Source organism: Leptonychotes weddellii, chromosome 2, assembly GCF_054177405.1.
Source record: "Leptonychotes weddellii isolate Sample4059 chromosome 2, ASM5417740v2, whole genome shotgun sequence".
Classification (NCBI taxonomy): domain Eukaryota; kingdom Metazoa; phylum Chordata; class Mammalia; order Carnivora; family Phocidae; genus Leptonychotes; species Leptonychotes weddellii.
In genome coordinates, this window is record NC_138370.1 from 98,052,469 (window position 1) to 98,064,214 (window position 11,746).

General features: G+C 47.7%; 1 protein-coding gene across 6 annotated transcripts in view; it reads left to right on the plus strand.

The window, feature by feature from the left end:
• Positions 1 to 10,837, plus strand: part of LEF1 (lymphoid enhancer binding factor 1) — a 120,516-nt gene extending 109,679 nt beyond the window's left edge. For all 6 annotated transcript variants that reach the window (XM_006727183.3, XM_006727184.3, XM_031025575.2 and 3 more), the window contains one exon: positions 9,645 to 10,837. In XM_006727183.3, the coding sequence (XP_006727246.1) occupies positions 9,645 to 9,724 (80 nt within the window). In that variant the 3' untranslated portion in view covers positions 9,725 to 10,837. The remainder of the gene's footprint in view (positions 1 to 9,644) is intronic.
• Positions 10,838 to 11,746: the final 909 nt, after the last annotated feature.

An 11,746-nucleotide genomic window follows, 5' to 3' on the forward strand; every position in this document is an offset into this window, starting at 1 on the left:
GTTTGATAGAACAGTGATTGAGTTGCTGGGAGTTTCCAGTGTTTCAGTACAAGTTTATTTGGAATATGTAACCTCTCAAGAGTTTGTCAGAAGTCCGAGGTCATCATCAAATACTGAACTTCCCTTTCTTCCTGACTTAAGATTCATAAGGTGTTAAAGAAGCAAAGAATTAGAATTTTTGAAAAGCTGAAGAGAATTTTCACTCCCAAGCAGTGGCAGAGAAACGAAAGAGTGTTTTGTGCTGTGGAAAGCGCTTAGACTGGAAACAGGGCCACCCAGGCTCTCAGATGCGCTCCCCAGCCACGCATGGCCTGGGGTAGGTCCTGTAAAGCCTGTAGACCTCGGTTCCTCGCGCCAGTGAAAGCGCTCTCGGGTCCTCTCGGCCCAGCTTCGGGTCTGCTTAGCTCTTCCGTGGTCTGCACTGCCTCCCAGTGTTGTCGAAGAGACTCGGTGTCTTGTATTTACTGATTTGTGGTCCTTGTTCTGTGAGTGGCTCTGTAGAACTACCAAAGCACCGGTGTGATCTGGAACGTGACACGTAGACAGCACGGCCCTTTTTCAATCCTGTCTAGATCACCTCCTGCCTCCCCTTCTCCCCCCAGCATGGGCGCCTCAGAAGCATTGCCTCTGGTTTGGGGATTGGATTCTCCACTGATGTGAACATATGGTTCCTTGCTTCCCAGACTACAGCCACAGCAGTGCTGGCTTCAGCTTAGAAACAAGCCAACCCCAGATAAGATGTTCGATGAGAGCCAGTCCTGCCGACGACGGGGCCTGGTTTCGGTTCTGGAGGGAAGCTGCTGAGTATTAGCCGAACCCCTCCCGATCTCCTCCTCCTCCCTGAGGTAGAGCTAATGGAACCTCATGCCCAGGAGGGGAGGATGCCGTGACTCCAACACGAAGAGCTTTGTGAGAGGGTTTATTTCTCTGTGTACACAATGAAACGTAACACTATCTTGGTGTCCAAAAGGAAAGTCCTGTTACATTAGCTCTTTGAGCTCAGATGGCCACGCGTGTGGCACAAACGCTAGAGAATTCTCATTCCTCTGAACTAGTGTAGTGGTAGTGCAAGTACCACTCGTCACCGTGAGGAAAATACCCCCGCTTAGGAAGGAGAGGCTGCCCTCAGCGAGCAAGAAGCCCTCTGAAAACTCGTATTTCTGCTCCTTAAAAGATACATGCGTCATCTAATGCTCTCATTTTTTTGGTAGGAAATAACATTGCAGGTGCCTCACGCAGCCCAACGTAGAAGCCAGCCTGTTAACAGTTCCCCATACACCCAGCGGTGTTCCCGTCTCTCCGTGTTTCTATTTCCGTGCTTTATAAACATACCCACTCAGGTGAAATCCGGTTGAAACAAATGAGCATTAACCTAGTCTCAGCACTCTGCAACAACTTTTGGATAATCAGAAATGGGCTCCATAAAAGACATGGTTAGAGGTTAGAGATTCCCAAGCTGGGCAGTCTTTTAAGAAAGCCAAATTCATCCTTAGCTTTTAGGACTAACTTGTCACTCGTCGGAATGCTGGAAGCCCAGGGCCCTGGGGAATGAGCCTGCACACATTCTCTGTGTCTCCCTGGAAGGCCACTGTTGTAAATGCCAATCATCTCTTTATCCGTTTTTCAAACATCCATGAGGACTACTTGCAGGTCAGGAACTGAACTGCACTAGGTAGTGGGGGGGGGTTCTTGCTAAATGGACTCTGTCCATGGACTCTTCCTGGAGGAGCTTTCAATTTAAGAAGACATAAAAATAGGTAATTATAAAATAATGCATCCCTTTCCTTTATAGCATAAAATGTATTATGTTAAAATAGAATAAGTATCTAAATCAGAGTGAGATCAAGGAAGGCTTCCTGGAGTAAGTAACACTTGAGCTGTCTAGTCATGTGGGGAATTCTTGGGTTTGATAGAACAGTGATTGAGTTGCTGGGAGTTTCCAGTGTTTCAGTACAAGTTTATTTGGAATATGTAACCTCTCAAGAGTTTGTCAGAAGTCCGAGGTCATCATCAAATACTGAACTTCCCTTTCTTCCTGACTTAATCAAGATTCATAAGGTGTTAAAGAAGCAAAGAATTAGAATTTTTGAAAAGCTGAAGGGAATTTTCACTCCCAAGTTTACTAACTTAAAAACATAACTGGCTTATTAATATTTACTTCAACAAAACAAATACAAAAATCCCATCTTAAAATTACATAGACGGAAAAGATATTTTTATGACATCTCAACATATTTCTTTTGATTATCTAACATCAATGAGCTAGTTTAAAAGAAAGAATGAGCTATCTAAAATACAAACTTTGGTTATACACACAGGTACCCACATACAGACATACTTGCAAAAACATAGGTTTTTGACTTTGGTGTAAACTCTACTTTGTCTACTTGATAAACTGAGAAAAATGTGTTTTTTACTTCAGCCTTTATTTCCCTGGGGCCAAGAGGTGTGTGGGAGAGGTAATTTCCAGTGCAGTATAGAATGCAATAGTTAATTGTGCAGTGCGTGGATTTACATCTTCTAAAAAACTATGTCTAACTTTCCATTAGAGGGTGATGCTGGGGAGTCTGATGAGCTATTAAGTAAGGGCTGGGGGCCTGGGGCCCCTGAGGTTTATGCAGCCTCCCTACAGAGCTTCAGAGTGGGGCTGGAGCCACCTTCAGGACTGGCCATGGGACTGAGACCTGAAGAAAGTCTTCCAGAATCCGTGCCCTCTTGGAGTCAGGGAGCAGTCTGTGTTCAGTGGTCACATTGAGAAAAACATTTCATACAGTTTTTGATGCTCACCCTGCTGAGTTTGCCACTTCTGCCTCATCTTTGCTCTGAATTCTGTGCCCCCAAGAGCAGATGTAGTCACTAGGCATCAATAAGCCTCAGGTATTTGCTTCTGGTTGACCTGTCAGTTAGAAAGCAAAGCCAGGCTCTTACAAAATAATAAGGTCAGAAACATCTCAAAGTAAAAATTAAGGCTTTGAAAATGGGAAAGTGAAAAAAATGACATCCTGCTTTTCATTTTTCATCTTTTTTGCCAAGCAGCCACTGGTGTGACATTTGTCTTGACAGGGTCGGCAGGTTGCTCTCCTAGGAGATGGGGATCTTGGTGGCCTGGAGAGGCTCCCACACGGCACCTTCTCTGTCTGAGCCAGTGGCCTTCTCGTGACTTCCTTCCTTGTATGTTTGTCCACAGATTCCTGCTAAACTTGTCACAGATCTGTAGAAGCCTTGTAGAGGATTCACAAGGCAGTGACACTTGGTTACAATGTCTCTTACCAGGAACTCCATAGTAAGAACATTCAGGAAGGAAAATCCAGACATCTGGCAGGAAGGGCAGGCTTGGGCACATTGTCCTGAAGAGAGAGATGGCTGCATAATGACACTGTGTGGCTAGACTAAGTGGTGTGTGGAATGCAGGTTTTCAAATTCTGACCATTCTCCGGGACACTTTACGCTAACTCTTGTGACAGGGGCCTTTGATGGCAAGAAGGACAGCCCATGTTGGAGTAAGGAGAATGGGGAAGTCCATTTTAAAGATGCGGGAGCATCTTGTGGGAGCCAAAGACAACAGTGCACATGGCTCAAGGAGAGGACTGGAAGATGGCCTGTTCTTACATCTGTCCCGCAAGATTGCTTCCTCCTCCCTTCTGTAGATTGACTTTCTCAGCTCTTTGAGACACATGTCCAGAACTCCCAAGCTTACACATTTTTAGTGTCAGTGTCCCAAAGAGATGATTCAAATTCCAGGGAAGGGACTCCGGTCAGCCCAGCATGGGTCACACTTTGGCCTTAGCCCATAATCAGCTGTGGCCACAGGGGATGGTCACGCTGTACAGAATCCCATCGGGGCACATCACTCTCACTGTGGGTGTGTGGGAGTTGGGACAGTCAAGAGCGGAGCTAGGAAGCACCCCAACAGGTGTGTGCTTCCGCTCACCAGGAAGCGGCTGGCTGGAGTCTGTTAGGTCACACGGGGTGAGTGTCTCTAGCCGGCTGTGCCTTAGCGAAGACACAGGCGAAAGCTTTTAAAATCTCTCCTGTGCTGCAGTGTCCCTTCTGTCAATTCCTTTCCCCTCTTTAACGGTCAGAAGAGCTAGAATTGTGTTTAAGTTGCCTTGGGAAACTGAAACAGGGAACCGGACCCTTGGCTACCAAGGTTGATCACGTGCCATTAACAAATAATAGGAGACGGAAAGGCTCATTTGAACCCTCTTGAGACATGTAATATTTAGTATTGTTCATGAAAGCGCATAAAATTGAATTAAGATCAATGCACTTAAGAACAGTTTATAGAATAAGAAAATTATTTTGGACAAATTTGGTTTAAAAAGGATGTTTTTCTCAATGAGCCATGGGGAACTGTTGAGGAAATGAGCCCTTCTGGATAATGGTTTCCCAGAGAACTCTAGGTTTACTTCTTTAAGTTTGAAAACAAGTAATTTGTTTAACTCTTGAGTGCAACCTCTGTCTCTTTCAACAGAGAGGAAATTAAGTATTTCTTAATACTTCATGCTGTTATTCTAACGAGCACATAGTATATGCAAACAAGGAATGGGTGCTGTCTGCCACTATGCGAAATGACCGCAAGTAATGGGGGATTTTAGGAAATCTGCTCTTTATAATTTTTGTGCCTTCCTTAGTTGTCAGGGACTCTGACCCTCCCCTAAAGTAAAATGTTTCTCTGGTCTGTGGTGTAGATTCAGGAAGCTTATTTGAATAATTTGTGAGTTAAAAGTAAATGGGCTCTGAGTTGGTATATGGAGGGTGCTCTTGTAAGGAAGGGTAAAATGTGCTGGTTTTGTGCATGAATTTGATAGCACTGTGATAGCCTGAGGCAGCTGTCTTCTTTAGAACTGAGGCTGCCAGCTAACAGATCCAGATGAGTGAGGTGATCCTGCTTAAAACCATCCGTAAGCTTTGTTCTTTTTGGCAGAATGAGTGGAAAATGAGAGCATTTCAGTGGGACAGTACTGCACACCTCTGTGCTTAAGTTTTAATTCATACTAACCTGAAACTTTCTAAAATTTTAGGTATGTTCTTCAAGAATATAACAAATTTTTGCTGCCCTTTTGGGATTACTTTTCTCAATTATTGTGTTGCTGGAGATACTGTTTCATAAGAGATATTTTATATTTCATAAGAGAGATTTTGCAGAATTCTCTACTGGTCTTAATTTTCTACCAGAAGTTCTATAAATAGTATGAATCTTGCTGACAAACACGTTGAGGTTGGAGCAGCAGAGATAGAATGGACATTTCTGGACACATGCTGTGTCCGGCGTGCTCCGAGAGATGCCTCTGCTTGGGGTACCTCATGCCGCTCTTGGGGCAGCCCTGGGCAGGGGAGACCTCTGGCCTCTAGGACAGAGGAGAAAACGCTGGGAACTTGTCCAGGGCCACGTGGCTGCTATGCGGCGGGGTCAGGTTCGAGCCTGGGTCTGTCTGTACCTCCCAGTCTCCATCTGCTGCGGGAACGAACCTTCATGATGCCCTTCAGGTGCCAGACACTTGCCCACTCACCACGCACATGATCTCCTTTTTTCCCCTCAACACGCTTTATGAAAGGTGGGAACTTACTCTTTCCGTTTTAGCAGATAAGGAAACTGGGGTTTGGTAGATTCAAGTAACTTGCCCACAGGAGGACCTGGTAGTATGCTGGAGCCCGTGTTCAGAGCAGCCCAGGGCTGTGCTCAGAGCTCTGCTCTGAGCCCACAACGCACCGTGCCTCCCGGCGCGCCCCGTGTGCTGAGACACCTAGACATGCGCACGCAGGTGTTTAACGGGGGAAAGTCTGGCTTTGAAAAGAAGAAAAACAAGGATGTGCCGATCCTGTTGCTTCAGGTCTAGAAGGTGAAGTTAGCATCTTTGGTGTGGGAAAACGCACAGAGAAATAATTAGATAAAGAATTTGGAGGTGGGTGGATAAGGTGAGTCTACATAGTTACTGTCTTCCTCAAGCACTTCAATTTATAGAACTAAAATGAAGTTTTGAGGCTCTCTTACTCCACCCTTTCTTCGAGAATATTTCTGTATTGTTTCCAGAAGTAGCAAGGCTCCAGTGGACCTGCCCTGGGAGGCGTAGCCCACTGATGTGATCTATGTGCCCACAGAGGAGGCACAAAGGGAAACTGATCACAGCAGCTAGAGACCAGAAATCCCCCTGGAGCAAGTCAGTAACGGTTCCGGGCCTGCCTCAGCGTCCCCTCAACATTGCAAAGTCTGCTTTCACGGAGAACTGCCTTGGAATAACCCGGGGGAGGCAACTGCATGGATTCATGCCTCTGTCTGTAGAACCTGGATCCAAGCACGGGGCCAAAGACCCATCCCTCGCACTGATCCCTTCCTCCAACCTCTTCCTCCGGGTTCCGGGAACCAGCCTGCTTCGGAGCTTGTGGCCAGCAGACTGACTGGTCTCCAGCGCTGGGACTCGGGCCGACCTCAGCTGCAGAAAGGGGGCTCGGTGCCAGCCTTTCCCCACCATGCATGGTCGTTCCGCTTTCCAAAACCCAGGCATGCTCACTTACAAGCAGTTGGCTTTTGTGGGTTATACTTTCCATCTTAGAGGAGATTTAAATTTCAGAGTTAACTTCTTATGCCTTTTGTTCTCTTTAGTATCCTGCCTTCTAGCAGAGCGTCTTGGGGTGGGCAGTGGTCTTGGTGCAGACCACCTCCCCAGTGCTGTGGACTGGGGATGGACGGATGGTTGGAAGGTAGGCAGGAGAGAAGAGGGTGAATGACAATTTAGCTCCAGGATACGGTGCAGAAGACATATGGTTAGCGCTCAAAAGCGAATCCTGCCACCCACAGGTTGGGTGACCTTAGGCCCGTTGTTTAACCTCACACCACCCCCAATTTCCTTATGTGTAAACAGGCAGGAATTCGGGGACCTGTTGTGATGATGGGACGCTGTGCGCACAGGTTGCGTGTCCCAGTGCCTGGCACGGCCGTGCTCAGCAGCCGTTGTTTTTCTTCCTTCCCCCTCGCCGGCTTGCAGACAAGGTCACCTCTAGGTCACGGGGAAAGTCATGAGGCTGTGACCCCCGTGGAGGCAGGAGGCATGGGTACTCCCTAGGGGCCTCCTCGGGCCAATCATTTAACGACCACAGGCCTCCGTGTCCTCTGCTAGGCCAGGGCCAGTTGAACTCGGTCGTGCTGGTGCCCCCCGCTCTAGCCGTCTGCGCCTCTCCTTCGTAGACACGACCTTGTGCAACAGGAGAGGTCACGCCTTGCAGTACCAGGCCTCTGTCGGTTTGCCCCTGGGCCAGGCAGCTGGCGGGAGGTGTGCGGCATGCTGCTCGAAGGCAGTTTTGGCAATTAAAATCTGCCTCGGTTGACTTCTTGCAAAACTTCTCTCTGATATTCTCTCCCCAAATTTCACGTAATAACTAAAAACATTTTAAAGTTCTTGCCCATTACTAGTGACATTTGGGAGAGGGAGGAAAGAAGGATCCATAATTCCAGCCCATCTTTTTGGGGTCCTCAGCATTATCTGAACAAGGAAATGATATCACCTGATACAGGGAGGGGAGGAGGGGGTCTTCCCCTGTTGTTCCTGCAGGCCAGCTCCGCTGCCCCCAGCTTGGCCCGGACAGCTTTAGCGGACCCTGCTCTCCTCCACCTCAGCCTTCCCAAAGGGCTTGTTTCCTTGGCTCCTCCTGCGGGGGGACAGTCTGAGGCAGGGGGGCTGGGCTCTGGACCCCGAGGATGGGGCTGGTGAAGCACTCAGCTTCCAAAAGCGTCTTACATTGGAGCTTACAGAGAAGCAATCTCCCTCCTGCCCTTCCTGCACTACTTTTGCATCAAGGCCTAGACCTTCCTAATGCTTTGGAGTGTTTATCTCCCAGAAACAGATCCACTCGTGAAGCCTTCTTCAGCTTTCCCTCGACTACTTGGGCTCTTCATACGTGACTCAGCCCATTTGAGTTCCAGGGTCCATTTGGTTGGCGGCATATTTTGTCAAGATTGGAATTTGACCCAAGAGAACTTCACCGGTTTCAGCTGGCTGGTGGGGGCAGATGGCAGAGGGGGGTGTCTTATGCTGCCTCCAAACCCACTGTACCACTGGCCCACGCAGTGACCCCAGGCAGAGGGGCCCAAGCCCTAACATCTGTGAGCTGGGCCTTGCTGCGCTGCCTTTGAAGCAGGAGCAGTAATTGTGGGCTTTGATTGCACTGACTTCACTGGTGGGTCGGGCTGCGCTGGGGCTCGCCTGGCCCGGCCCAGCCACAGCCCCCCAGTGAAGCCTTAGATGTGGGAAGGCTCCAGGCTCCGGAGCCTCATGCCTGTGGTTTCTTGAAAAGAATCTTGATTTGACCTGTTTTATATCTATAAAGCAACTCTGTAAGGCTCCCATTTCTCCCATTTGGAGGTAAGACTTGGTCTGCCCTGATGGTCCTGTATTGTAAAGAAGCAACCACGTCTGGTCTGTCTTGCTTGATAGCAAGATAAATTCTTGGCCAATTTATTTAAGACTAGTTATGCTATTAGGAGGATTTGTAAAGAGGACACTGAAATAATGCAATAACAGTGGGAAGATGGGAGGCTGTAAAAAGAAATGGCTTTATTAGGAGATGTTAAGATTCTTTCCAGGGAAGCACATGGTATCCGTGTAGTTAATGGCCATTCTGGACAGCCCAGTTTGTTCTAGTAGTCTTGTGACTGTGCTCAGCTCAAGAAAGGGGGAGGGGAAGGCCAGGACGGCTTGGGGAGCCGGAAGTGCGCGGTGCTGCCCCAGAAGGCGCTGCCTTGCTAGAACGTGGGGGCCACGGTCCTCAGCTCACGACTGGAGGGTCAGCCCGCAGCTGGGGCAGGGCTGCATCCCAGCAGAGGGACATTCTATCTCCTTCAGCAAGCAGTCCGTTCTGATCACAGCACTTGTCTCCAGCTGCTGCGAGCTCCTAGCCCAGGCCTGCAAGGCCATTCCTCGTCCGGAAGAGCAGCCTGGACCAAACCTTTGAAAATCTGTGCTGCAAAAGTACATGTAAATAGGGAACTGCGGGGTGCCTTCCCCACGGGTCCAGGCTTTGCTCCTTTGTCCTTAGAAAGGTAGGGTCCTTCTTGGCTCTTTGATTCTCCCGTGTGAAGGCTCTGTACCCTGCTGAAACTTCACACAGCACAGTGCTGTAGCAGGTGTTTGCCTGCTAACCAGGGAAAGGTTCGTTTGACAGGAGAATGGGAACTGAATGGGCATTGCAGGCCTCCTCAGTCGACAGCATTCTGGGGCTGATTTGCTCCTGTTTTGTCAGTAGCAGCCGACACGCATAGATCATTTCTTCACGGTCCCCATCATTGCTCTTGAGGGACAGTGTTGATAGTAGTTGCATTAACCATAAGAGCAGCTACCAGGTCGCCAGAGTGCGGACGGCCCTAATACTGCTCAGCACGCACCATGCACTTTCTCAGCACCCGAGGTGTGAATGGAGTCCTCGTCCCTGTGCACACGTGTACGTGTACATGGAACCAATAAGACTTATTCTCTAATGTAGTCCGAAGATTTGGGGCTACCGTAGGGCTAACCATTTTATCCATCACAGAATCGATAAAGTGGACTAACTATTAAATGCAGAGATCTTAAGACACATGCTGTATGCCATAGAGTCTAAAGGACTGTGACAAATGCACATTAACAACATTTCATTTGTTCCTTCTTGAGGTGGAAAACGAAGCTCATTCCCAACGTGCAAAGCCAAGGCAGCGACCCCGGGACCTCTTCTGGAGATGGAAGCTTGTTGAAAACCCAGACTGTCTCCAGGGCTTGCCCAGTCGACCCCAATGGAGAATTGACACCACCTTCACCCTGAGGTCAATGCTAGAGACACTGATCCATAAAGACAATCACTGCCAAACCCCCTTTCATCTACTGCAAGAGCCAAGTTCCAAAATAAAGCATAAAAGGTTTTCTAAACGAGAAGTACAAAGCCCCTGAGATTGCTAGCAGGCCGAGCAGCTGCCCTTCCTCCTCTCCACGTGCACTTCCCAGAGCATCTTGCATCCATACCTGTAACCCTTTGGCAAGGACAGTAACTTGGCTACATTCGCCTGCCGGGAGCGACTGGAGCCGGCAGCCAGCGCATCCATCATCAGCATCCCGGTGGGGGACTTTGTGGAAGAGTTCCCGCTTGGTTTCGGTCTTCATTTTTTTTTTTTCCTCCTTTCTCCTACAGCTTTTATTTAACAGTGCAAAAGGATCAATCTTGTGTTTGCTTTTTTTTTTAAACTTGAATTTTTTTAAATTTTCACTCTGTAGTTTTAACTTTCTTGTATATTTTGCTAGCTATGAGCTTTTGAGTAAAATTCAAAGATCTGGAAAAGTTTGAAATAAAAAATGAAAAGAAGCCACCCTTTTTTGAGCGGTATCTTGTCAGACAAGTGGCTTCTCTGTGAATTACTTGTAACAAATAGTGGCCTCTCTGTCTTTGTAAGGTGTTGGATAGAGCTAAATAAATGGGACAGCCAAACCCACCCTGTTGGGAGCAGTTGGCCGTCCTATTTCATTTTATTTTTCTTCTGATCTCCTTTGTTTAATGGTAAACCTTAACCGATACTTTCAGCAGGCCGGTTTGCAGTGAATTTTCATTTCTTTCCTTTTCACCCCCTTATTGTAAAAAGCCCAGCACTTGAATTGTTATTACTTTAAATGTTCTGTATTTGTATCTGTTTTTATTAGCCAATTAGTGGGATTTTATGCCAGTTGTTAAAATGAGCATTGATGTACCCATTTTTTTTTTTTAAATAACAAGGCACAGCCTTTGCCCCAAACTGCCATCTAACGTTTGTCATTCCAGTTTGAGTTAACGTGCTGAGCATTTTTTAAAAGAAGCTTTGTAATAAAACATTTTAAAACAGCGTGCCCGTTCTTTAAAAGAGTGACGTTCCCGATACCCCTGAGCTGGCAGTGGCCCGAGCTGGCTTGTCCACGTCGGAGGGGTGCCGCCACTCAGCCTTCTCTGGGGCCAGCCGCCACCTGTGATAGAAGGGTGCCTTCCCCAGTCTCCAGGACATGCAGTCCTCAAAGGTGTAGACGTACACAGGGGCCAGTGGGAAGAAGACGGTCACCAGGATTCAGATAGGAGTGATTCTCTTCTTCCCCGAACACCGCAGACCAGCCTCATGGGCTCTAGCCGTCAGCAAGGGTGCAGGCCATTTTCCATCCTCCGAGCTCGTCCGTTCTCAACAAGGGCCTCCCCAAAGCAAAGTGTCCCTGTGCTGAAGGTAGGTTTTAATTCCACTGATCTCCCGAAAGTCAACGTTTTCCCCAATTTTCAGTTTATATTCCATCATTTTCTCTTAAGCTTTTATGGCTTTCCAGCTCTTGAACTAGTTTGAGAACCATTGATAGCCCTGGTCTGACTTAAATCCCCTGCTGAATTGTAGCCGGTTTCCTTTTCCCAGTCCCCAGTACAGCTGGGGGACAGCTGGCTGCCATACTTGTAATAACCCTCCACCACCGACTGTACTTGAAGACTGCCATTAAATCGCCCCTCCAATTTCTCTTCTCCAGGCTAAGTGATCCCAACTCCTTGAACCTTTCATCATCAGTCCTTTAATCATTTTCATTACTATCCTCTGGAACCTCTCCAATTCCTCATCATTTAGTCCTAAACTTGAACCAGGGAAAACTCCATTATGTTCAGTAGACCTACTTGTTAGAAAGGTTTCATATTCATTTGAAAATCATCTGACTTTTCTTAATGCACGTGAACCCAGCGGCCTAATGCTGCCATTCAAGCTCTGGGAGTTAACTAGAAAATCTAA